Source organism: Podarcis pityusensis (genome assembly GCF_964106645.2).
Source record: "Podarcis pityusensis genome assembly, chromosome: 1".
Classification (NCBI taxonomy): domain Eukaryota; kingdom Metazoa; phylum Chordata; class Lepidosauria; order Squamata; family Lacertidae; genus Podarcis; species Podarcis pityusensis.
Window position 1 is genome coordinate 134,889,541 of NC_138028.1, and position 27,570 is coordinate 134,917,110.

The following is a 27,570-nucleotide window of genomic DNA, read 5'->3' on the forward strand; positions in this document are numbered from 1 at the left end:
CCAATTGTGGATTATATTGTACAGGCAGCACGCCTGAGAAGTAAATTAAATAATGTGGACACAGAGGAAAGATGCACATGCTTTTCAGAGTTTAAACCAACCTGTCCCTGTGTATTAATCCTCAGGTTCATTTCCTCTGACATCTCCTGGGGCAGCCCAGCCAGGAGCCAGGAGCTGCTGCTCTGGGAGGCCCCCTCTTGCATCCCACATGGGGAGGCCTGTTGTGGTGAGCCTGGCTGCAAAGGCCACAGCGACAAGCAGGCATCACAAGAACAACAGAAGACTGTGGCAGTGAGGATGTGCACGTGTGTGCTGCACATTAAGCATTGCTGCTGCTTGTGGCTGCTTCTTCCTACAGCTCTTGCTTCTGCCATCCCCTTGGACATCAAGGTGTAGGAGCGGCTCAGCTGGTCCCTCTGCTTGCAACTGTGCCCTTAAAGGTGAGGAGGAGCAGGGAAAGGCAACCATTCCATCACCATCATTGGCAAGGTTGGATGGTGCCCAACCTGATCACAACTGAGAGGTCCCTCTGCTGCTTCTGTTGGTGGCGAAGGCAAGAGGGACCCTCACAGGCCTTGGTGCAATTGTGCTGTGATGATCTAATCATAGTTACGAAGAACCAAAAGCTTGCAACACTTTTTGCCATTTCGTTTGTTCCAGTTAAGTATTACTCAACTGTGGATTGGGGATTTTTTGTTATTGTGGAACAACACATCTCCCTTTGCTTGTTGTGCTTCAAAGAAAACCAATTCTAATTGTTCAAGATGAAATGTACAACCAGAGGAAGCTAATTGCCCACCACCTGTGTAGATGGGCTTTTCCTTTTGAGAGCTACATTACAACTTGATAATACTGGATAATTTGGTTCCAAGTGACTCTATTTATCCAGCACTCTGCCAGATTTATCCCTGGCTTTGCCAAATTAAAGGCCACCAAATTTCTCTTTACTTTTGTTTCCTGCCTACTCCAGGAGCCTGTGCGTTTTGTGTTAGGTTTGGGACAGACCCTGGGTTCACAACCAAATTTTAATTTATCAGAGATGGAGACCAGCTCTTGTTTTTACATCCCAGAATCCTGGCATCTTGGCATCACCTGAAAATTTCTGGGAGCAGGACTTGGCTAAGGGTTCTTACTGAGAATTGCTAGAGGACCCCATTACCCCCTCCCAGAGGTACAATTCCTAGATTTGTTTAATAATCAATCCTGTTTCACAGGGAACTCTGGAAACAGTAGCTGTGGGAGGGGAATAGGCGCCTCCTAACAACTCTCAGCACCTTTTACCAACTACAGCTCCCAGGATCCTTTAGGGGAAGCCATGACTTTTTAAAGTGGTATCACAGAGCTTTAAAGGTATGCTGTGGATGTGGCCTCTGTCTAAGCAACTCAGGAGTGTGGGAAAGGTTTCATCCTCCCTCTCCACATATATGATGCTACAACACTAATAAAGGACAACTCTTGCAGTCACTTTTCTCATATGATGTTGAAGGTATGTCTCAAGTTGGCTATTGCAGTGTCCAACATGGAACATGGAAAATGTCCCTCCTAGGAGGCTCCCTCAGGAATAAATTACATGTGGCAGCAGCAGATCCAGTGGCCTGCAGTGCTGGTCAATTTTAAGAGCCAGTGGGCTGTGTGGGCAAGGGGAACTGACCCTGCTCTGCCTCCTGCCTCCTTTCAGTCTTCCACCCTAGCTACTTTGCTCTCAGTCAGAACCAGACACCAAGTCAGGGAAACAAGTGGAAGAGGACAGCCCTGATGGATCAGGCTGAAGACAGTCTAGTCCAGCATTTTATTCTCAAAGGGTTCAGTCAGATGCCCATGGGGAAGCCAAGTTCAGACGTGCACACCATTGCCCTCTCCTGCTTTGGGCTGCTATTAATGTGCACACTTCCCCAGACCCTGTGAGTATTTATAGCCTTCCTGATGAGTACCTATTATCCTTCATGAGTGGCTGTGGCAAAGAAAGCCACAGAATCAGGGGCAGAATCAGCTCTTCTCATCTACAATGAATTTTGCTATTAAAATCAGCCCTACACCATGGAGGCAAACCTGGTTTTACAGAAAAAGTTCAGGCAATTTAAATATTCAATGACATATTAAGAAGTAAAATACGTTTCTTGGCATGGATGGTGTGTTAATATGCTGGTTTAGTATCTCCTTCTAACTGTGTAACATTTTTGGAATTGGTTTAGGTTATTAAAGTATGTAATTATCTAATATTAATTAAAAGTATGATGGGAAAGCTCCTGGATAATCAAGGGTATGTTAGGACCACAATGAGTGTTTACAACATGCTACTTAATTTTTGAGCAGAACGTTTTCCTTGAGCTGAATGTTCAGACAGGTGTTTGATTTTCCAAAACGTCTTGGAGCTGACTTGCTCTGATGTATGAGGATGGAGATTATTGAAAGTGGCCTGGTTTCTACATAACACTAAACCATAGTTCAGCACTATGTGAACAAGCCTTGACGAGATTTGGGCTTGTGTGTACACCTTGCTGCTCTCCCCTGTTGTAGATGCAATTCGGAGATTGGAGGCATCTTCTCTTGGTTTAAATAAACTGGAATATATGCTGTCAAAACCAGGAACTGTTTGCTCAAACAAGCCAGGATGAAAAAGCATGGTTTGATCTTGGCTTGTTTCAATAAGCCATAGTTTCAACTATTTAACAACAAACTATGATTAATTTAAGACAGAAAGTGAATGCTTTCAATTCCCTCCATGTGGATGAGCCAGAGGAGAAGGGGAGAGGGGGAGTGTACAAGACTGAGGCTCATTCATATAGTACTAAGCAATAGTTTAGCATGAAGTTGGGACTGTGCCATTGGCTTCCAAATTCCCTGGGGAAAATGAAAGCAGCAGAGGATGCCTGGAAAAGACTGGGCCTATTTGCTTCACTCTTTGCAGAATTCCTCCCTTGCTTCTGGCTGTCCCCATCTCATTTGCCTTTTCTGACTTATGTTCCTTATTTTCAAGTTGTTGTGTTGAAAGAGCTCTGAGAAAAAGGGAACTCTTGATGAGTCTTTCTCCCTGCAGCATGGAAGAAGGAAGGGCAAGGGGCATTTGCACTGCTGATGGAGACATATGGAAAGCAAAGGTAAAAGCATGCTGTGCCTGTGATTGTATCTTGCAACATCATCTGAATGCTGTTTCCATAAATAGTCTTAGGTACTGTTTGAAGCAGGAAATGCATCTCCCTCTCTTCTCTTCACTATAAGGGAAAATAATTATAAATGTTGTCAGACACCTTTCGAAATATGACTTTAAAAGCCCAAATTTCAGATTTTATGGGCTGGTTGTCTATGTACCATAGAGATACAATCCTAGCCATACTAGGGAACAAATCTAATTGGTGAGCTTTCTCTCTCCGCCCCCCCTCTACTTAAAATATCATTAAATTTATGCTGCATATTCCTACAAGCATTTGCCTTTGGAGAACCAGTGTGAAAAAACAGGGTGAAACACTATAGAAATAATAGGATGCTAGATGTTATTCTCTTCCTTTATCTTAAAGAAGGATTCCTAAAGTTACAAAAAAGGAGATTCTGACAAAACATCAGGAATAACTTTCTAACAGCACTGTGCAAAATATAAGCAAGCCAGGGTTGAACTGCTATTACCCTTGCTGGTACCTTTCCTGGGAAAATCAGAGGCTCACTATGTCAGGTTCCTATTGGAAGACCGGGCAAACGGTAGAACATTAGCAGTGGCAAAGTTTTTATCGGTGGTTGCAAGAACCAATGATCCCTATATTCTGAACAAAATGCTTGTTTAACCTGGAGGTAGGCGGTATGAATTGTGTATTGCTTTGTAACGATTTGTTGGGTCTCTGGACCATAATAAAGGTTGTTGATGATGATTTCTGACAGCAAGAGCTGTTTGACAACAGGGCTGTCTCCCTTAGAGGGTGGTGAACTCTTTCCATGAAGGGCTTTTAAGCAAAGGTTGCCTGGCCATCTCTCATGGATGCTTTAGTTGTGATTCCTGCATTGCAGGGTGTTGGACTAGATGACCCTCAGGTCCCCTACAACTCTGCAATTCTATGATTCCAAGTTATACTCCAAGCCTCATGTGACCCTGTGCCTAAAATCCACACACCAGGAAAACATTCAGCTTCCCAGCTGGCAAAACTAATGTTTATCACTGGAGTTGCCAACTGATTTCCCTCTTGTACCTTTAGCATTTATGTGATTCTCAGCAATTATGCAGGTGGAGCGTTCCCAGCTCCACTTCTTGCATTTCTATTTGTCAAGTTAGAGTTAAAGGGACAGGAGCGGGGTCAGTAAAAACACAAGCATCCCTTCATATCATACAATTGTTATAAAAGCACAGAAGCCCTGCCACAAAAAAAGTTGGCAACCCAATGCAGACAAGCAAAGAGAAGCTGTACTGTATTTCTATTAGTTACTGTCCAGTTACACCAATCTGTTACAAACGTACCAAAAGGTAGCACACTACACAATGTACGGCTGCAATCCTAACCCCACTTACTTGGGAGTAAGTCTCTTTGAATTGAATAGGACTTACTTTTGAGTAGGCAAGGTTAGCATTGCAGTCCTGGTCAGACTCATATCTGCCTGGGGAAAAACAGAACTTTAACCAAATCTTGGGTATTGGATCTTCCATTGCTGGAGTCCTGTCACTTTAAAAGGATTCCAAGCTTATATAATACTATTCCACACCACGTTTCAACAGAAGCCACAGAATGTCGCTTTCTCATGAGATATTCCGCAGAAGTGCGAAAAGCAAGCTGACCTGCGAACTTACACATGCCACACCACAAAATAGCTAGCATACCGCTTTCACAGAAGCAGAGATGAAAGTTGCACATTGAACTATAGGCCAGCAAGAAATGGGCTCATTAAGGATATAGTTATGACCGTTTGGAGGAACATAAAGAAAAAACTGCCATGGTGCATCTGCATCAGCACAACGTGACACCTGTACCTGTCCCAGATGCAACAGAACATGTCTTTCCCACATTGGTCTGCTCAGCCACAACAGGTGCTGTATCCAGTGTTTGAAATTCCCATTGTTCTAGGCACATTTTGAGACAGGGAATTTCATTAGTGCAAGCATTTCTGAGTTCTGGGTGTCGTACTGTGCCTAAGATTTCAGATTAAAACTGCAGAGTGGAAGGAAAGGAGGATCTTATTCTGCCTCCCCACTTTCAGCTACTCTCTGAAGACTAGAAAAGAGACCCTCTTAAGATATCAGGGGGGTGGGCAAGAGAAGAACTAGACTATGTGAAAAATGAACATAATATGTTAGCTGCAGTTCATTTATTTTCAGCTTTGTATTCTTGTAAAAAAAAGCATGCCAAGACATTCCATTGTTGCGCCCATAACTGGATTTAAGGTGCCCTTTAGCTCCTAGCTTTCACATCTGTTTCTAACACTTCCAACGGTTTGACTTCACCTCCAAAGGCGCAATCCTCCATTGTCTCCCCAGAGACAACGACTGCTCCCTCACATGCAGAATGCTAGGCAGAAGGTCTGTTTCTCCTCAGAAGTATTTCTCTTCAGCCTTGTGACTCTAGAAAGCTCTGGCCCTTCTTTCTGTTGTTTTCCTCTCAGCTACAAAGAGAGAAACTGCCTTGCATTTTGAATCCCACATGAGGAAAAGGTGCGTGTAGGGCGACTGCAACCTTGAAAATAGTGGGTAGGGAAGGCATTGACCCCAAATGCTTTCCTTTCAGTGAACAACAGCAACGAGGTAGGGGGCAGTCGGGGCTCCATTACAGATATCGACAGGAAACATACAGCTAACCTTCAGTGCTAGACTCACACCTGAGGGCAGCCAGCATCTAAAGAACTGGAAGGTATGGTGCCTCCATCAAATACTGAAGTTCAATTGAATTAATTACCTTTACAGTTACAGTGGTACCTCAGGTTAAGAAATTAATTTGTTCTGGAGGTCTGTTCTTAACCTGAAACTGTTCTTAACCTGAAGAACCACTTTAGCTAATGGGGCCTCCTGCTGCTGCCGCTGCTGCACGATTTCTGTTCTCATCCTGAAGCAAAGTTCTTAAACCGAGGTACTATTTCTGGGTTAGCGGAATCTGTAACCTGAAGCGTATGTAACCCGAGGTACCACTGTACATGTATTGACTGCTAGTGGTACTTCAGTTAAGATTTTGGACATACCAAGCCCATAGGAAGATAATACAGATGTCAAACTCTACATACTCAGTTTGTGAAAAGAGTAAAACACAAATAAACAAAGAATTTAAAAACATACATCAAGTTTTCAGTCTCTCTGGCTTCTTCTCAGCTATTTTTTTGGGTGTGTTGTGAAGTTCTCTGTCTTCTGATCAGTTCCTTCTGTAGAAGTGAGAAAAAGCCAAACCACTCCTCAGAAGGCAGAAAAAGGCCCACGCCTCTTCCTTTTTCATTGATATTGCATATCTTGCCCCTGTGGGTTGTAGAGGAAGTGAGAAGTGAGGGAGGGTGGAAAGCGTATTTTCAAGCCATCCAAAGTTCAAAACTGTGCCCAAATCCCCATAATGTGTGTTCAGTTAAAATCTTTCTCAGGAAAGGACTTTTACCCCTTGGTAAAATCTTGATCTTTTCACCCCTTGGTGAAATCTTGATCTTAGCCAAAAGCCTGAGAAAGACCCCTTGGAAGCTTTTTTCCCTTTAGCATAAAACACTATAAAGGAAACCATTACAGTGCCCACCGTAGTCATTTCCAGGCCGGCTGCCCTAAAGTCCTTTAGAGGTCTCTCAAATGAGCCAGCATACCTTGGAGAGTCTTCCACCTTCATTTCTAAGTGAGATGGGTGGTGACTGGCGGGGCCTTTTCATATGGGCAACCCTAACTTTATAATTCCCTGGCCAGCGATGCTCACCAGGTGCCATTCTTGATGTATTTTTATTTATCCTGATTTTGAGGCATGTTATTTTGCTGGTTTTAATCTGTTGTAATGTTTCTTAATCTGCTGCCGTTTTCATTTGATTTATATGTTTCTATTCAATACAGTTGTGAGCTACCCTGGGAGTCTTTTAAACTGAAGAGTGCTATAAAAGTTTGGATAAAATAGAAAGCTAAATATAACAAACATTGTCTAAGAGAACCCTGCATTTTTCACTTCTACAATTGTCTATTTTGGAATAACTTCTGAACCCATGTCAACATCTTGTTACACATTTGAGGGTAAATCAGAAGTTGCTGGAACCTGAAGAAACAACTTGTAGGGAAATAGTGGGGTCTTCACTCATTTCTTTTTGCAGGATAACTGATCAGTAGTAAGTTGCTATTTTAGAATGAGGAAGAGAGGAAGGAAATGGTGCTTTTTCAACACTGTAACTTGCAAATGAGTCAAAGTGTCAGCAAAGAGTTGTGTCTGAAACTGTGGAATATGTGTACAGTATAACCAAGATTTGTTCCAAAGGTAAATGCCATATTATAACACTGAAATAAAAATATTTGAAAAATATGTGAGCAAGTTCTTTGCCAAGGAGGCTCATGCGAGGCCTGTCTCTGCTGGCTTCCTGTAGCAAACCACCTTAGAGAGTTCTTTCAGGTTTCCTGCTTCCAAGGGATTCCTTACAATTTTAGGCTAAGGGGCTAAAATAATAAATAATAAAATAAGGGGTCATTATAGGACATATTGGGTCAAGCCCCTCTGTTCCCCTCATCATGATAGTGCTATGCTTCTTGGCATCACAGCGTAGACTTTTGCAGTTGCTAAACAAGGAAGCAGATTGGTAGCAATTGTGGTGAAATGTCGCCAGTCCCCTGTGGGGGTGAGGCACATCCTGATCTGATGCAACCTATCAGGAGTTAAGTAAAAGATGCCTCACATCTGCGTAGTCATTTTCTGAGACTTCCTAAAGTAAAAAATAACTATCTGGCAATATGTATTGTTACAAAAACATTTGCTGGATAATAGTGCATCTTGACTGTCCGGGGGGAAATCTCACAAAACAATAAATCCCACTTAGCTAAACAGCTAAATGGTACATCTGCACCTTCTTATGAAAGGTTTATTGGCTTTTCATTTCTTTTTTCCTTGCACACACTCAACACACCAACATGTGTGGCTACATCTAGCCTTATATTCCTTTATAGTATTATATTAAATGCTAGATCTTTCCTGGTTTTATCAGTAGGAAAAGCAGCTGGGGCCAAATTATGTGTCATAAAATACCATCAACTCTTAGTGCACAGGTGACAGTTTTAACCATGATTCATGTTTCAATGTAACTAGAGCGGCATGATACTGGTTAATAGAAATGGTTCCTGCACCACAAATGTTAATGTATAGATTGAAGTTACAAATTTGGAAGAGAAGATATTCTCCATACCTGTGTTCAAACTAAGTAGCCCACTGGATTGTGACCTGGCACTACCACCATGTAAACATATGATATGACATAAAGACATGAGTTACATAGTATGTTTGGATGCAATGTAGATTCTGAAAAGGTTACATGCTTCTGAAATATCCTATGATGAAATAACCTATTTGTACCACAATTGCCTTTGATATGTTACTTTGCATTTTTTTGGGTCTTATATTGTACATTTTATTTTAGATTTCTTTATTCAAAATACAGTGGTACCTCGGGTTAAGAACTTAATTCGTTCTGGAGGTCCATTCTTAACCTGAAACTGTTCTTAACCTGAGGTACCACTTTAGCTAATGGGGCCTCCCGCTGCCGCCGCACCACCAGAGCACAATTTCTGTTCTCATCCTGAAGCAAAGTTCTTAACCCGAGGTACTATTTCTGGGTTAGCGGAGTCTGTAACCTGAAGAGTCTGTAACCCGAGGTACCACTGTATACCAATAATGAAACCATTACTACGTATAAACAGGCCATACCATTAGAATGATGAGCCGGATCCTTGTATACTGTAAGATGCTGTTTAATAAATAGTAATTGATGCATACATAAAATGGCATTGTGGTTTTATTACCGATTTGGTAGATTCTAATAATAAGGGGTGGGGTTTTTTTGGCAATTTTTCAATCCCAGAAGCAACCATGATTTAGCTTACAGCTTTAAGGATGCACATAAGTGAGTGGCGGAGGAATCCTAAGCTCTGGGTGGAATCAGCAAGGCAGAGCAGGGCAGTGGGTCCACCATCTCCAAAGATCTGCTGACTCACGCTGACTAGGACACACAGTATGCACAGTATGGGGTGGTGTGAGTTTTCTACAACTGTTTGTTGCACAGCTCGAGTCTTATGCAAGTCGAAGGGCTCAGATCAAGCCCCTCCCTGGAGAATGGCATCTGTGCTCCCCCACCCTGCACCAGCCAGTCTCACTGGGTACAGTGGAAAAAATCCAGCGCAATTTCCATGGCTGCCGTGAGGGCATCCGCTGTGGACAAGGACGTCCATGACATCCTTACTCCCTCCAGCAGAAAGGATTTTGTTTACTTATTGTTTATTATTAACTTTGCAAACCGCCCTTTATCTCAGCCTAGTTCACAGCATAAAAATACAAAATGAAAACACTACATAATAAAGACACAAACAAAAGCAGACACATAACCACACCTGGAATACTGTGTCCAGTTCTGGGCACCACAATTTAAGGGGGATGTTGACAAGCTGGAGTGAGTGCAGAGGAGGGCAACCAAGATGATCAAGGGTCTGGAAACTAAGCCTTGAGAAATGGTTGAAGGAGCTGGGTAGGTTTTGCTTTGAAAAGAAGAGACTGAGAGGATATATAGAAGTCATAGAATTGTAGAGTTGGAAGGGACCCTAAGGGTCATCTTAGTCCAACCCCCTGCAAGGCAGGACTATGCAGCTATCCCGTATGATAGCCATCTTCAAATATCTCAAGGGAAGATGGAGCAAGCTTGTTTTCTCCTGCTCCGGAGGGTATGACTCAAACCAGTGAGTTAGAAGAAAGGTAAACATCAAGAAGCGCTTTCTGAGAGTTAAGAGCTGTTTTGACAGTGCTTGTATGGAAGGTGGCAGACTCTCCCTCCTTGGAGGTTTCTCAGCAGAGCTTGGATGGCCATCTGTCATGGACGCTTCAGCTGAGATTGCAGGGGGTTGGACTGGATGACCCTCGGGATCCCTCCCAATTCTACAATTATTTATGAAGAGGAACATTTTTGCCTGGCCCCTAAAGGCGTACCATGGGGGCAGCAGGCGAGCCTCCCTGGGGAGAGCCATCCTGTGGGTCAGGAGGGCGACTTGAAGCCCGTTGAAGTCAGTGGGCTTCACCTGGGGAGACAGAGGCAAGGGTGGGGTGAACAGGTGGAGAAGGAAGAAGGGGCTTCGAAGGGCGCTGCTCGTTCCTCGCCCGCAGGTTCGCCCCTTTCTGGAACAGAGAGAGAGAGAGAGAGAAGCCGGACTTGGAGGAACCAGACAGGCGCCCATCTTGGACACCGAGGCGCCCTCACGGCCTCTTCTTGCCTGGCCACAAGCCCCGATGGAGGCGCCCGAGACCGAAGGGAAGGCGCAGGCCGCGCTCGCCGACCGAGAGAGACCCGCGAGAGACGCAACGGTCTCCCCTCAGAATGGCAGCCTGACGGGGGCAGCGAGCGGGCGAGGGCATTTCGCGGCTTTGGTGGGCCTTCGCGACCGGGCTGCCGTGGACCCGAGGGCCGCTGCCTGCGCGGCGTCTAGTACGGCGGCCGCCTGCGTGCTCTCCGTTCTCCCCCGCTTCCCCCGGCCTGCCTGGCGGCCTCCGTAAGCCGCCTCGAGGCCGCGCCAGGGAGAAAGGCCTTCTCGGCCTGGCGCTGAGGGAGACGGCAGCACGTGGCGCGCGGCCTCGGCGCTTCCCCGCGGCGCCGTGAGGGGGCGACTTCGCTCGGCCTTCTCCCAAGCCTTCCTCCTGCTCTCCTCCTCCTCCTGCCGCCGCCGCCGCCATGGTGGGCAAAGCGGCGAGGCGGCCGCGGCTGCACCGGGCGGCGGCCAGGCCGGCCAAGGGCCCCTGGACCCCGGGCGAGGACGAGGCGCCGCTCCCGACGGGCGCCCAGGCGGCGAGGGCCGCGGCGGGCCAGGTGAGGCCTCTGCGCTCCTCCACGAGGCCGCGCGGGCGGAGGCGGCGTCCGGCGTTGCCGCGACCTCGCTTGGGGGTTTGGCTGCCTGGGTCCGGCGCCCGAACGCCCCTCGCCCCCCCCCAGGTGGACTGGATGCCCTCGGGGTTCCCCCTCCCACCATGAGCTCGGGAAGGGGCTGGGCGGGGGGGCGGAGAGTGGCGGGGAGGCGAGGCGCCCCTTCATGGGGGGCATCTGGTCCGCCCCATTATTAGTTGGCGAGGCGGAGGAGGAAAGGAAGATACAGCTTCCTCTCCCCCTTCCCGCTCCTTTTGGAGCACCTGGCATTTTGGGGGGCAGGTGCTAGTAAGTAAATGGAAGGGCTCAACTCGCTGACCCATTGCGCCACAGATAACTTTGTTCTTGCCTTGCCCCCCCCCCCCCGAAATACGTCCAGCCTGCGCCAGGGCGTGTGCCAGGTGTGTGGGAACCTCTGGCCCGCCAGATGTTGCAAAGCAGCAGTTCCCAGTGGCCCCTGGGGCAACATCTGGGCAGCTGACCTACACCGCGCCTGAGAAAGTTGACATCCCTCGAATCCTCTGTCAAAAGCCCAGGGCTGTTTCTCCAGAAGTAGAGGTGCCGCGACTCACCCTGAAGGCCTCCTTCCTTCTCTTGGAATGGCAATGGGCCCACCTGAGAAGGGCCAGGGCTGAGTTCCAGCTGGAAAAAAGCCCTGGTCCAGCCCATGGCACTTGGGAGCACCTACAGCGGTAGACCAAAAGGAGCGGTGTGTGCCTCCAGAGCTTGGAACAAGGCTCTCCACAAGATGGTGATACAGGACACGTTTCTGGAGGGTAAAACTTTCTTAGGACAGGAGGTGGTGAGGAGTGAGCCATGGCAAGGTTTGACAGGATCCTGCAACTGCCGCTTCAGTTTAGGGGTGGTTTCTTCAATCATTTTATCGCCTTTACTTTTTATTCACCAATTTGGGTCAAAAGTTATAGTAGAAGTAAAAGAATATCCACTGATTACAGAAATAAGTCTTTGAGAATAAAAACTGACCAAAATTTTGCTTTTATACTTGAGTTATGGTAAAGTAACAACTCTCCAAACGAGTATATTCTGGCCAATATATTTAATGCTTTTGTCATAGGTGTTGCCAGGATTTGTTTTTTGAGGGGGGCAGACTCTGTTAGGGGGCAGAACAAGTTCTGTGATGCAATTGGCCAGTTAAGTATTTCTATTTATTTACTGGGGGGGGGGCAGTCCCTCCCCCCCCCCGGCTAGGCCCATGGCTTTTGTCCTCCTACTCATGGATGGTGCAGTAGAAATAGCAGCCTAATAGAAATGCCATGTTGCACTTGTAGCAGCAAAACCGAACACCTTCATCTGCCCCAACTGCAACAAAACATGTCTCTCCTTTTTCATTCTTTATTCTTTATAATCTACAGTAGGCACTGTAACTCTCCAATGGTTTGACTTTACTCTCAAAGGTGCCCTTTTCTATTGTCTCCTGAGACAGACGGATGCCAGCAACAACAACAGTGCATGGGACAAAGGGAATAGTTACATCACATTTTATTCTTAACATGTTTTTTTAATCACATCTGATGAAATGTGTAGTAGTCCACCTGAGCTTATGCCATGATGAAGGTGTCATAAGACTCTTTGTTGTTCTTGTCTGTGTTGGGACCAGGTATTTATGACCTCAAACGTCTTTGCTGGAGTGAAGATTGATCCAAAAAGTCTGGTGAAGACGTTGGACATTGATGTGAGAAGCATTTCTTCAGCCATAAAGGGTAAGAATTAAGGATCTTCTAGTACGTCTGCCTCACAGTGACAAAGAATGCAGAAATTCACTTACTGAATCAAACCTATTCTCTTCCTAGCTTCAACAATTTGTAAATTGGCTAGATTCTTTGGAATGGGTTACAACTTTTTCCACTAAAAAGTGCATTCTCATTAGCTGTTGAATTTTAGACCACCAGAAGATGTTAACCCTATTTGCATACAGTTTAAATCAACACCAGTCAGATGTAAGGTTTTTCTCAAGCTGGCAACACCTTTGAAGCAGTTTGTATGAAACCAGGCATAGTTTTGGTTTGCTCAACTATTGTATTTGAATGCCCTTCCTGGAACAAGACACTCCCTTCTCTAATAACGTAGCAGAGTACACTCCCCACCCTACCTCTTGGCTTATCCACACTTGCCTTTGCCCCACGCTTTCTAGGCACAGATCCATGCTTTAAAGTGCTGTGTCTGAGCACTCCCCTCTGTGCGTCCCCGGCAACAAACCCACTTTTTAATGCTGACTTGGACCAAATGGCCGTTTAGGTTTTCTACAGATTGCAGTTCTGATTCAGCAGCAAAGAGTGGATATGTGTGGGAAAGCACTGGGGCATGAAGAAAAAAGCACTCTGACACAGTGCTTTAAAGCATGGGCTGATGCCGAGAAATGTGTCACCAAAAGAAGTGTAGATGAGCCCTTACGCGCTGCTTACCACCCCACCACCCCAACCCCCCAATATTTTAATTAAACTTCTTAATGAAAACGATACAAATTACACCATAAAGTAGCCAGAAGCGCCTGCTTCAGCTTCACAAACATGAGGGGGAAAGAAATAAGAGAGATTTCTGGGGCAAAGGAATTATTTGGGGCTTGCAAAACACCAAGTGTAAATTGGAAGGCTTGAGTATGGTCCAAGCCAGAGGGGGGACGGTAGAAGAGGAGAGTCATTTCTCATCTTCGGGGGGCGGGGCGTTCTGTGCTACTTGTGAGATGCCTCTTGGATCCTCGTGCTAGGACTGAGTCATTAATTGGGTGGGAGCCCTTATCATCTCTAGCTTGCAAAAGCAGCGTCATGGGCGGCTTCTGCTTTTGAATTGTTTTGAGAGGTTTCCCGTTGTATTATGAATGTTAATATTTATTTATTTATTTGCAATAATGAAATTGCATAATGTGTTGCCCTGTGGAAATTCAGGCAGTGCATCCATGCACATTGTAACTTGGTTTCTCAAATCACCTGACCTTTTGCATTTAACACTAAACTGTAGCTTATCGTGAGAGGGAGGCGCAGCCAAGGAAGTGTCCTAGACCCAGCTGTTCTTCTGTTCTTAGGCTGTGTGCACAAGCCTCAATTTTCTGCTCTTCCCTGTTCCCTCTCCTCCTCTAGCACCCCTGTGAGGAGGATGTGCTTTTAAACCAACTTTTTAAATCTAAAGTCAGGAAAACGGATTAGTTTAAAACTGGGTAGATGAAGCCAGGGGCAAACTGTTTACAAACGAAATAGATTCTCTTGAGTTTGGATGTAGTAGGGAATGCAAGTGAGTTTGAAAACAAAAGTGCACGCATTGGATCTGCTTGTGGCCATGTCAGAGCAGGTCAGGGGAGGTGGAAGGCTTGAGCCGAAGAGTCACCGTTCCTTGGGCACTCAACCGGCCTTGCTGAATGATGCTTCCTTGTGTTTAAAGGTTTGCAAGAAGTAAAATACATTCTGTGACTTACTGACAGTTGCTTCTGAGCTCTTCAGATATAAATATTTCTGATTTAAAATTAAAACTAAAGCATGAGAGATAAGCCATTCAGAATGAAAATGAAAGCTTATGATGTATGTAATAAAAGCAGTTTCTATTTCAGTGTTCAAAATGCATTAAGCTTTTGTCTAGTAAATGCCCACAAAGGTCGTTGTTATAGCTGTTCTCTGCATTATTAACATACTGGTTTTGCAGGGTAATATAAAATTGAAATATTATGTTTAGTAATCTGTTTTTCCTCCCTGGGATGCACAAGGGCCTTGAAGATCGCAGCTGCAGATGAGCTCATTATTGAGCTGGACCCTGGGCTATTTTTTAGCTGGAGAGAGTGGGACTCAATGTTGCTTATTTCAAGAAGAAAAATGTTAGTATTAATAGTCATATAATCTGAAATGTTGGTGAAAGGAGTTTAACAATTGAGAGTCTAGCTTCTAGCTCATGAGAATAGATTTTTAAGTACAGTCATACCTTGGAAGTTGAACGGAATCCGTACCAGAAGTCTGTTCGGCTTCCAAAACATTTGAAAACCGAAGTGCAGAAGCCCTGTCGGACGTTCGGCTTTCAAAAATAGTTCGCAAACCGGAACACTCATGCCAAAACGTTTGAGAACTAAGCTGTTCAGAAACCAAGGTACGACTGTATACAGTATTTTAATTTTAATTATGGCCTGGTAATACTCATGGCCTTAGAGAGGTTCAAGTGCTTAATAAGGAATGTGGCAGCTGTTACTTTCCTGATCTCAAGTTGCATCTATAGTTTGTGATGATAACATTTCATATAGCAAGGCACTAATCTAGAATGCTCTGCATTTCATCTGGCAAATGCAATTCTGTGTTAGCCAGTGCTGTTCAACCAGTGGGACAATACCTGCTCCCATCTGAAGCGGCAGGGTTAGGAAGGAAGCTGGGGCTTTCTATGGTAAGTGGAAATAGCACACTTGCCACAGTGAGTGAAAATTTGGATGCTTCAGTGTGGGAATGAGCAGTTCTCATAGTGGAGGTTCTCAGCATCACAATAGGTTGATGTCTGTGTGTTGCATAAAAACTTTTAAATGATCTCATTAACTAATGAATCTCAAGTTTTATTGGTATCTTCCAGCATGATGGCAGGTCTTCACAATGTTCATAGGTCTTGGTGTGCTTGGTTTTGTTTACACCCTTTCTCTTCAGGCTCATGGAAGGGACCCTCAGGGTCCTCTTGTCCAACCCCCTGCAGTCCAATCCATACTGTTGTTTAATGTGGATAGTAATCTTCCTCTAGGGATGCGGGTGGCATTGTGGTCTAAACCACAGAGCCTAGGGCTTGCTGATCAGAAGGTCAGCGGTTCGAATCTCCGCGACAGGATGAGCTCCCGTTGTTCGGTCCCTGCTCCTGCCAAGCTAGCAGTTCGAAAGCACGTCAAAGTGCAAGTAGATGAATAGGTACCACTCCGGCGGGAGGGTAAACGGCATTTCCATGCGCTGTTCTGGTTCTCATGACTAAGAAGTAGCTTAGTCATGCTGGCCACATGACCTGGAAAACTGTCTGCACACAAACGCCGGCTCCCTAGGCTTATAGAGTGAGATGAGTGCGCAACCCCAGAGTCGTCTGTGACTGGACCTAACAGTCAGGGGTACCTTTACCTTTTAATCTTCCTCTACCACCATGAATTCTCTTTTGTCCATGTGATGTTCTCCTCCAGCTCAGTGCCTTCCTTCACTTTCCCTTGCCTTGTCTTTCATTTTCTCATACCATGGGTACTCCCAAAACAAGAGGATGTGAAAAAATCCAGTTTGAGGGAGGGGAAAGTGTGGGAAAGCAGTGAGCCAGAAGAGAACCTCATATGAACAATGGAAAACTAATGGAGGTTCAGGACGCCTGCTAGGCACATTAAACATCTGTGTGGATGAGCCGTTCCTCTACTTCGTTTTCTGTCAGCAGGTGGCAACATTTATTCTACACACCAGAAGCAAAATTTTCAAGCCTTGCTGTTTATTCCAGCAATTCAGGTCTTGGAATTTACATAATGCATTTAGTTTTAGCCACTCATTTGCCCTAGATTTACTTATTTATTTGAAGGATTTTTACCCCATTCTTCAGCCCAAAAAGGCCTCCATAGTGGCTTACAGTGATCCAGTCCCTCCCCTCAGGCTTGCACAATCTCAAAGATGTGATGAAACAGGATTGGGAAGGAGAAGCAAAGCAAACTCCAGAACTAGTACTAACTAGTACTAACTAGTACTAACAACCAGCTGGAGATGAGGATAGGCAAGTAGCAGCTCTGTCAGGGAAGAGTGTCTCTGTCCACTGTTTGGCACATGCGTAGGTGCCAGAGGGGCTGGTAAAAATGGTTGCTGTTTGTATTCATTTGCAAAGCCGGATAAGCCCTACATTTAAATTACTGTACACATTTGACATGCTAAATATAATTTGTTTGAACACTGCTGTGGTTGTTTATGGACAAAGCCTTGGCTGTGAGCCCTGGAAGACCTGCTCTCTGCCTCACAAGCCTTTTCCCATCTGGCCTGCAAGCGCAAGGCCCTGGCTGTCTGGAGCTGAGGAAGCCTGTGTAGTTTTAGCCCCATGCACCAGCATGCTGCCTATTCACCATTACATCCTAGTTATGCTTGAGTATAGTGATGTGTGACTCATACGGATATGAACTCTTTTAAGGTGCCGCTAGGCAGTAAAAGGTTATGCATGAGGCTAAAAATCAATTTAACATCTAAAATATTTTCCACCGTTCTTTTATAGGAAGTGGGGGGAGGGTGACCTACCCCTTTTGTCTTGAGCCCAGAGTAGAGCCCTTTTGCCTGAACAGGAGGTGCAAAGAGGGCAAGCAGAACACACCTCTGCTCACAGTTCTTTCTCTGGCTGCTTCCCCACTTCCAGCTGATTTTGCCAGTCATTTTTTAAGGCATTTCTAAACCACCCTTTACTAGAAGGAGCATTTAATGAAAATAAGATAAAATGTATTTCATAATAAACACAGCATTAAAATAAATATCATAAGGTACATTAAAAGATACTTCGCAGCCGCATTAAACATACTTTACCCATTAGTACCTGAAAGCCTAACAAAACATCATCATCATAATTTTATTATTGGTACCCCACCTATCTTGACGGGGTTGCCCCAACCACACTGGGCAGCTCCCAAAATATAAAAACACAGTGAGACATCAAACATTAAAAGTTTCCCTGTGCAGGGCTGCCTTCAGATGCCTTCTAAAAGTCATATAGTTGTGTATTTCCTTGATATCTGACGAAAGGGCGTTCCGCAGGGTGGGCACGACTGAGAAGGCCCTCTACCTGGTTGCCTGTAACCTCACTTCTCGCAGGGAGGGAACTGCCACAAGGCCCTCAGAGCAGAATGGTGGGGGTGGAGACACTCCTTCAGGTATACAGGGCTGGAACCATCAGCAAACGTTTTCAGCAGGGGACCATTCCACTGTCCCTCAGACCTTGTGGGGGGCCGGACTATATTTTGAAGGGGGGAAAAGAACAAATTCCTATGCCCCGCAAATATCCCAGAGATGCATTTTAAATAAAAGGACACATTCTACTCATGTAAAAACACACTGATTCCCAGACTATCTGCGGGCCGGATTTAGAAGGCGATTGGGCCGGATCTGGCCCCCTTAGTTTGCCTAACCATGATTTAGGGCTTTAAAGGATTAAAACTTAATCAAGGTACCACTGTAGTTGCATCTTCCCCAAAAATAAATTAAAGATTGTGAGCAGTTTGGCAACTAATATTCAAAAGTAAATTAGTGCGATTTAGCTGCTTCTGGCTTTGGCCCATGCAGATACCTTCTTCCATATCTGAGGCACACTTCATAATAATTTGGAGTCATTATATGAATGTTTGCAATTTTTTAGTGCTTTTGATTGGATTTATGTTCAGTTCAACCCCTCCTTTCCTCTCTTTGTTTTTTTCTTTTTCTGTAGTGTTTAGATTATAGACTTTCAGTAGGGATCTGTTTTGTTTAACTTTGTTTAACTACTATTGACAGTGGTTTATAAATCATATTAAACTTGACAGTTAGAAAAAAAAATATGGCAAGCTTTTATAGTCTGGCTTATATCTCTTATAGTGCTCTACCCAAACCTATCCACTTTCCCATTGTATTTCTGCTGGAGACAGGCACCCCAGGAGGGGAAGCCCACTGAAAGATCTTACATATAGGTGAAAACAACCTGGGGCATGGGTGGAAGCACACCTGTAAAGCAGCAGATATGAAATAAAACTGTACTTCCAGCATCCCAGATGTGAATCTCTGCCTTCTTGAACTGTGCTGTCAGCTGTGGGCCCATGGAAGATAGAGAATCTTTGAGGTTCCCTTCCCCTGACATAAAGCACAGGGGTATGTTAAAAGATCAAGATTGGAACCGTATTTTGTGGAGTTGGCAGTGAGCTTTGGACATTCAATTAACTCTTTAAGATGCTGTAAACTCAAGATGTCAGCATCTGAAGTCTAGGATTGGGTGGTGTGTTTAACGGTGGGCTTTCCTCAACTATCTCTTGTTCTGTCTTTCTGCTCATCTACACTAGTAATAAATCTCTGCATAGTGCTGCTGAAACAAACATTTTATTTTGGTACTGGACTTATGCACCTCTCCCAAAGTGCTGTGATGTTTCTCTCCTTTGTGTACCATCATGTTCTGTTATTGCACTCATGGCAGCTTGTTCTTCCAGAGCATAATAAATGGGGAAAGAGTAACACTGTCATGCGGATGCATCGTGGCTTGGAGCACTGCTCCCAATCAGGCACGTGAAATCTTGGAATGGTCTAAAGATTGGCCAGCACCTCCTTGGCTAATAGTCTTGTAAAAATAACAAATGTGAAACAGATCGGCTGTCCTATTGCAGTATCAGTTTGCATGTGTAGAGATTTAAATGTTATCTTCTTTCATGTAGTGGTGAAGTGGATAATCAGATAAGAGAAAGCCGTCGTGTTTTCATTTCCAGAGTGGCTACCTGGCTCAGATAAAGATGCTGGTTCCTACTTTCCGTTCCACAGCATTTCATAACCCAGAATTCTGTTCAGCTCCCTGCACAACAGCTGCAGATTGCTGGCTTAACTCTTGACGTATAGTTGTGAAATAAATAGATCAGTGTTTTAGCTATACTCCTTTCTGTGCAATTTATTAGAAAGACTTAAAAATCAAGGGCAATGTCTGAAATAGGGTTCTTTTTAGTGCATGAAATGTTTAGGATAGCCATAATAAAAATAATAAAAATAGTAGTAGTAACAACAACAACACAGCAATACAATAATGATGGTGATGTTACCTAGTGTCATTTTACAAAATTGTCACTAGCAGTGTCTCTTCATGTTGTTGTGCAATGCTGCTTTCTCAAGAGTGCCCTCTTGGCACTCTGCTGAGGGCTCTCCTGGATTGCCAGTATATGGTTCTTTTGAAATGGTGTCTTTATGGAGAGCAAGGTTTAGAAACATTAAGCCTTGGTGGTTCATGTGCGGCAATCCTGTGTGCCCTCTGTTTAAGGCAGTGATAGGCAGGGTTCATCTACCATTGAGTTAGGAATTCCCTCCAGAAATTGGGAAACTGCAGGCCCTCAGCTTCAGTCTGCACCTCCGTGTCCTTCATCTTCAGTGGAATATTTAGCATCACTGTGGTGAGCATTTGCACCCTTTTCTGCTACTTGGAAAAGGGGAGACTGGTTGCTCCAGGCAGTCCTTTCAGCACAGCATCTCGACTAGTCCTTTTTATCTTTCACTCATCAGAACATTAGATCCTTTTTGGAGTTTATTTTTGCTTTGGCAGGAGGAGAGCTTTAACTTTAAGCTATTGATGCCATCTCCCACCCACCCTGTCCAATTTACCTGTGTTTTAAAATCAACTGTGGAGACCCTTCTCTGTGTTCCACCACAGGAAATGATGCATTTGGTGGCAGTGTGAGAAAGGGCCTCTTCTGGGTTAACATCCTGACTATAGAACATGTTCCCTGTGGTCTGGTTGGCTCCAGAAGTATGGCAATCTCCACACCAACTGAAACCATTCCTGGAAAACCAGATGTTCTAGCTTTACTGGATGAGTGGACCTTGATGGAAACTTCTGCTATTTTTCTTAATTTCTATTCTGATGTGAGTTTTAATTGTTGTTTTTATTAGTTTTTTTATTATTCTGATATAGTTCATGATGTAAGCTGCCCTGAAAGCATTTGTGATTAAAGCATGATATGAACCTTTTAAATAAATCCCTGCAAGTGCTGTTGATTGCTTTTATCCTCACATTGTAGGTTGGGTTGAGTAGGCAAAGAAGAAGCCCAACGATTGTAGACCATGCTCAGTGGACCTGAAGAGCTTGCTGATGGGGGCCGGGGAAGAAAGCAGGGATGGAATGGGGTGGCTGGAACATTGAACAGACGCATTCTCCACTGCAGAATGTTATTGCAGGGCCCCACGTGTGACGTATAAAGCTGAAAGGGTGACATCCAGTGTTGCATGGATGGATTTCCCCTTCCTTTCCCCCCAGTCTCCTGCGCCATGCACAGTCTGCTCCAGAGGGACCCCTGGCATGTTTGGGGGCGGGATATGCTGAAATGTTGAGTTCTGTCATTTATTTTCTCTTGAAATACCTCTACCCCAAGGTTTGTGCAGTTGGGGATGAGAGGAGAGGAATCCAGTGTCTGGCAGAATGTATATCAGTTTCTGGTTGGCACCATTTGAGGCAGAGAATGTTAGCGTATCAGATGAGGGACTGATATGGGCAGAGGGAGACAGAGAAATGGCTTTCTCATTACATTACAGTCATGCCTCGTGTTGCGTCCGCTTCATGTTTCATCTTTTCGCGTTATGTCCTGTGGCAACCCTTCCGGAACGGGTTACTTCCGGGTTCCGCCTCTTGTGCATGTGCAGAAGTGCTAAATCACGCTATACGCAGAAGTGCCAAATCGCGCCGCGCGCCTGCGCAGACACAGCACTTCGAGTTGCGGACATTTCACGTTACGGACAGGCCTCCGGAACGGATCCTGTCCGTAACATGAGGTACCACTGTACAGAGCATATCTTCAAGTCTCCCCATCTGTGCTGTGAAAAACTTCCCTTGCCGTATGTAGAGATCCCAGAATAGAAAATAGATTAAAGAGAAAAGGAGTCCCTCCATCTCCAGCGTTGAGAGGCCTGAACACCCACCCACCCAGGCTCCTGTTTCAGGCTGCTTGGAGCCCTGAAGAAGAAGACACCTTGAGGGGATGGTCAGCAGAAGGGGCGAACTAGGAATAACTGCTCTGCAAAGTGATTTCATTGGGGAAAACAGATGTTCTGCCTAAGGACCCCATTTGCTTGAGTATTTTGCAAAGAAAATACACCTTCCCTGAAACTAAGCAGTGCCGCATCAATGTGCAAGGAGTACTCTGCACATTTTGTTCTATTCTTTTAAATCCTGGCTGGCACAGGCTCTGCCATTCAGTTCTAAAGAAGTGGATTGTCTAAGGCTAAATGGCCTTTCTCTTAAGTCAAACAATGTGGGATTTTATCTCTTCATGGGGCAAATGCAGACTCTGCAGCATTCAGTGAAAGCTTTTTGGTGGTGTCCCAATCTGATTTCAGGTCGATTGTGCAGATTCTCTTTGGAAAGCAAGTGCTGTGAGTGAGATTAAGGGGTGTGCCTAATCTTCTTTGGGGATTTATTTTACGTAGTTATTTCACAAAATTTATATACTGCTTGATTTATATTCCCCTTTCCTGTAAGAAAATCTAGAGGTGGTTTGTAAAAAGGTGTTTTTTGGTTTTTATGAGAAGTTTTGAATGGACAGGTCATTCTTGACTACATTGTAACTGCATGAGGAAATGAGATACCAGCGCACTCGGTTGACCTGCATAGAGAAACTGCTGCATGTTTGGAGGTCAGGTGGTAAGCGGATAGGAAGGTCAGTTTAACAGAGTTCAAATCAATTGGCTTAATTACTATAGAACTGATAGGTTTTGAATTATGTATGGATGCCTCCTTGGAGAGCCACAAGAGAGGAATGAAATAAGGCGGGTGGAGTTGCTGTAGGCAACAGCTTTCGTTCTGGAGAGTCAGACTGACCCCCATGGGAAAGCTATAGGCATTGTAGGTCATCTGTGTGGTTTGGGCCAAGTGGTCATCCTAAATATGCAAGAAGGGGTGAAACAAGAATGAGACTGCATCTCAGATATTTAATTCTCAGCTAGCTACAGTGTGTACTGTTTCAGGTGCCTATGGCCTTAAATGAGAATAACAAGCTCAAACAAGAACCCAATGCTTTGTTGTTAGAATTCATTTTTAGTGGAAAAGGGATATGTTGTAAATAACCTCTGCCTCATTTGTAGAACCGGAAATCAGTTGGGTTGCAGTGCCATTGGGTTTGATCACAGCCTAGCAAAGTTGTCTTGCTTTTCCAACCTCAGAATTGTCCTCCCGTTTGTGAGGCATCCTTTAAGTAGGGGTGGAGCCTCCTTCCGACACTTTGCTTCCCATATAGGCAGAGCCAGCAGAGAAACACCCTCCTCAGCCCCCCCGCCTCTTCCAACCAAGGACACCACAATGATCTCAGGTTACTTACAGGTAGGCAGCATGGATGGTCAGTTTCTCAGTGAACACAAAAGAGGTCTGGCATTGGTTCTCCTCAGCAGCCTCTGTTGGAATACCATTATTGCCCAGGCAAAATCCCAACCCCAATGGAAAGCCTTTTCTATCTCTTTTGGTCTAGGTGGGCCAACTGGCCAGGCTGGTGGAGGTGGATGAGACAGTCCTAAGGCTAAGAATGCTTTAATGCCAAGTCCTTTTTAAAAAAAGAAGTTTTAATAAGATATAATGCTTTTACATTTAAAGAAATTTAATAGCCAATCTCTTGCCACTTTTTAAACTGAAGAGCAGAATCCTATGACATTCCAATAACAACTTGCTTTGTGTGTTTATGTGGAGTAGGAGGTAATGCCTGTGTGGAGGGAGCAGATGATGATGCTTGGGCGTTTAAACATGAATGTATAAAACAGAAGCAGTGACCAAAGCTTCTGAGGGCAGAAAGACCATGAAAACATGCCTCTTTCCTCCCCCTACCCCCCGTCTACAACCTCACAATGTCTATGGCAGCAGTGTCTCACACTGAATGTAACTGACCTGTGGAAAGGACTCTATGAATTGAAAACAGAGATGTTGCATGTACCCTTGTTAAGTCTGAAAAACCTTTCATAAAAACAACTGTTATAAAAAAGGGTGAGTGCACTGCAGCTACCGGTAAATTGTATGCAAGCACAATATACAGGGTGAGTCTTTTTTTTTTTTTTAATGATATTTATTGAGAATTTAATATTACAGAGAAAGAGAAGGGGAAAAAAAGGAAAAGGAAAAAAGGTAGACAAAAAGAGAAATTAAACAATACAAGTCAGTAAAAAGAAAAAACAAAAAAAGAAAAAACAAAACACACAATACATCAAAACCAAAATCAAAAATAAACAAAAATTTTAAAAACTAATCCAATATTCCCAAATCTTGTCTTTCATTAACTTGTTTCATCGACCTCCTCACACCTCCCTTTTTTGTATTCTAGTTATTAATTATCTCAGCAAATCCTTTCCATCTTTCACTATATTCTGTCATTAGATTACCTTAATTTATTTTAACCTTATCTTACCATGAAAAGCCCTAAAGCTTAAAACTTAAAACTTATTTATACATAATTCTTTTTAACATTTCTACTAAAGCCAAATAGTTTCATTCCAACATTTTTCTAATGCTCATTAATTTTACAGTCATTTTCTAAATGAATTTTTAAAACTTTCTTCCAATCTTCATCCATCGTCTCTTCTTCCTGGTCTCGGGTTTTATCAGTCCTTTCTATCCCTTCCATCTAGTCCATCAACCTGGTGACCTTCTATCCGAGGCTCTTAAGTCTTTTCCATGTCCCTTCTGCAGGTCTTCTTCATATTTATACCTGCACTTTACTTTATCTTCTGCTGATCTTATTCTTAATTTCCTTCCTTTCTCTCGGGGAGACTCCAACTTGACAATATCTTTATCCCTTCTCAACAAGTCAGCCCATTCTCCATAGTCAGCACTGAAATCCAAAAGATATTTGAAGGCATGTTTCAAAGTCCCTCCAAGGTTAAGGGCCCCCACAACTCCAAACTCCCCCTGGCCCAAAACCAGATCCGAAAAGTCAAAACATCCCTGCATAGGGGGGTGTATCCCACTTCCCATCTCCAGACCAAACAGTACTCCATCTCTCCAAATCTGACTTTCTCCAGGTTCAGTCGTCAGAAACAACAACTTACGTTCCTGCAAGGCCGCAGCTCTCTCCATTTCTATTACTTGAGGTTCAGCAACAACCTCCTCCTTTATCTTCTTCACAACTTGCTCTGTCAAAGCACATTCCTAGGTTGGTTCCTGAGTGGTTTCTATATAGGTATTCACTGTTTGTCCAAAATTGCCAACTGCAACAGTCATCAAATCCATCTTCTCATGTAGCTGTTCCAGTAAAGCGCTTGTCTTGCAAAAAGCAAGCACTAAAGCTTCTTCTGGGCACATTCTTGTTCAAGGTCAATGTCTGGTCTCATGATCTTTAATCTCTACAGCTGTAGAATTCCCCAGATCGACTCCAGCAACAGTTTCACAAGCTCCCTCTAGAGGAAACAATTTCTGTTTGTATCCGTCTTTTTAAAAGCAGATCTAGCAACAAAATTCCTTTCGTTTTTCAGATATTTTGTTCCTTTTAAGTGCAAAAGGGAACATTGGAATCAATATGTTTCTTTTTTTTAACTATCTGTCAAAAACGTTTTATCCACAGTCAATGAACTTCCCCAAAGCGTCTGTCTCTGACACCCCACTCCCAGGTTCAAGACGGTGGAAATTTATCTTTCTTTACTCTCTCTTCTGCAGGTTTAAACAGTCTAAGATTTCCCCCCTCTTCTCCTGCTTCCAAGGGGGGTTTAGTAATTTTAACTGATGGAAATTTAGTCCTTTACAAACGACTTTCCAGACTCTAGCTTGCAATGTCTTTGCTTCAATCTATTTACAAAAGCGGAAGGCGGACTTCCTGTTTAGACCTTCCCGCTTCGGTGCCAAATTAAAAAGTTTCATAGTCCAATTTTCCGTTCTATTCACGGGCAGTTGTTTAAAATCCAGTTGTCCACAGGAAAAAGTCAGCGCTCTCCGGCAACAGCAATGCGGCTTCACTCCGTGAAAAGAGCAGTCGATTCGAAGCACCGCGCCATTCACCCCACGTCGCTCCGGATCCCCGAAACCGGGTTTCCCCGCGAGTAGGGGAGGCGCAAAAGGTGCCAGCCGAATCCCACATCCACAGGCTTCTCCTGCCTGTGGTTTTTGGTGGGTCTCCGCCTCGCCACGGCGGTCCAGACCCTAATTCTCACGAAGCGGATTCCTCCCGATCAGAGGAAATCCGCCATTGCCGGAGGCGCTAACCCGGAAGTCCAGGGTGAGTCTTTTAAGAGGCCCCGTGGACCGTGTGTACTCTGTATCCATGGGGCCTCTTTTAAAGGACTCACCCTGTGTGAGACTGTAGTATGAGTCTGCTGCTTACACAGCAAGGAAGGTCGAGTGAATGTCCTAACATTTCAATTTCTATGCTTTGTGGTACTTGAGTGATTTTTGTAAAAAGAAACAAAACCTTAAGTCTTTGCTCAAACCAAAGGCTTCATGAACATGTGTGTTAATGTAGTATTTTAGCTTATTTTTTGTTAAACAGAATTCCTCATACTTTGAAATTAGCCCTCTGTTATTTTCCATATTGTTTTATTTACCAAATGTCACTATTCTCTTCTAAAGAAACTACGCCTAATACGTAATGTGAGTATTCACATAACAGAAGTGAAGTTGCTTTCTCTGTGCAGCTGCGATAGGAACAGATTTCAGCTTAATGTCATGTCAAGTCAGCTAATCTACTTAGAGCAATTTAGGCAGACACAAGGCCATAATATTCCCAGATTACAACCTTTCATCCCTTCATTATTATTTTAGTGTGAATCTGGTGGGTTATTAGAAGCAAGATGTGTGTGTGTGTGTGTGTGTGTGTGTGTGTGAGATAAAATCCCATTTAATAAAACTTAGGAAATCTGTCCAAGGTCAGCTGTGGGGAATGATCTTCAAACATACCACAAAGTGCTCAGTTTCAATTCTCATTTTATATCTGGTTTATACAGTATTCTTTGTTGCAAGCACAGTAAAACTCCTGTTGCTGCCAGTGGTAGATTGCCAGCCTACTTCAGTCACGCCTTCAAAATAAGAAATACTATATCAGGTAAATGATTTAATAATAATAATAATAATAGGTAAAGGACCCCTGGATGGTTAAGTCCAATCAAAGGCGACTATGGGGTTGCCGCGCTCATCTTGCTTTTCAGGCCGAGGGAGCTGGCGTTTGTCCACAGCCAGCTTTCCAGGTCATGTGGCCAGCAGGACTAAACCGCTTCTGGTGCAATGGGACACCGTGACAGAAGCATAGTAAAAGTCAAACATTAAAAACTTCCTGATACAGGGCTCCCTTCTCACTCTTGTGAAGTAAGTATCCCTGAGATGTAGCCCAAGAACCTTGCTAATTTTGTGTTGACCTTCTTAGGCTGGACTTTGTTGCTTGAGGTCTCCCAGGATCCCCTTCTGATACTTCTCTTACCCTGCAAGAGTGGACCCAGCATGCACAACTGAGCCTACTTCAGTAGAGCTCAAGAGACTAGACAATATTGTTCGGAAGGACATATTATTGTCATCATGTTGAGTTGGAAGGGACCATGAGGGTCATCTAGTCCAACCCTCTTCAATGCAGGAATCTTTTGCCTAACATGGGGCTCAAATCCGTGGCCCTGAGATTAAGAGTCTGCTTCTCTACCAGTTGAACTATCCCAGCCTTATTTATCACATGGGTCATGCTCTTTCAACTTCAAACTGGGCAAGGTAAAAAAAAATAGCAGGCAGACAGGAACTTGGAGGAAATAGGTGGTTGAAGAAACTATGATATGAACTTATTTCTGCCTTTAATTGTGTTTGTCATTGTTGTTCTGCACAGAGAGTCATCATTGCAACCAATGAGAGGACTGGGGGACGTGGTTTAGGGAATCAATAAGTATTGGGCTTCAGGTTGTGCTTGGCTAGCCTGTGCAGGACTTATCT

The 27,570-nt window shown here is 44.3% G+C and overlaps 2 protein-coding genes across 6 annotated transcripts in view; one reads left to right on the forward strand and one right to left on the reverse strand.

The window, feature by feature from the left end:
- ITGB2 (integrin subunit beta 2) overlaps positions 1–11,725 on the reverse strand; it is a 42,497-nt gene extending 30,772 nt beyond the window's left edge. The window contains exons 1-2 of one of the 2 annotated variants that reach the window (XM_081016727.1): positions 11,595–11,725; positions 6,242–6,415 (exon numbers count right to left, since the gene is read on the reverse strand). The gene's annotated coding sequence lies outside the window, so the exon portion shown is untranslated. Of the gene's footprint in view, positions 1–6,241; positions 6,498–11,594 lie in introns of those variants that run through there. The other variant, XM_081016728.1, reaches the window with a different exon arrangement.
- Positions 10,380–27,570, forward strand: part of SLX9 (SLX9 ribosome biogenesis factor) — a gene marked incomplete at its 5' end in the record, with an annotated part of 36,190 nt that continues 18,999 nt past the window's right edge. The window contains 2 exons of one of the 4 annotated variants that reach the window (XM_081019335.1): positions 10,380–10,532; positions 12,641–12,743. In XM_081019335.1, the coding sequence (XP_080875461.1) occupies positions 10,395–10,532; positions 12,641–12,743 (241 nt within the window). Of the gene's footprint in view, positions 10,533–10,816; positions 10,969–11,689; positions 11,885–12,640; positions 12,744–27,570 lie in introns of those variants that run through there. The other 3 variants (XM_081019337.1, XM_081019334.1, XM_081019336.1) reach the window with 3 other exon arrangements.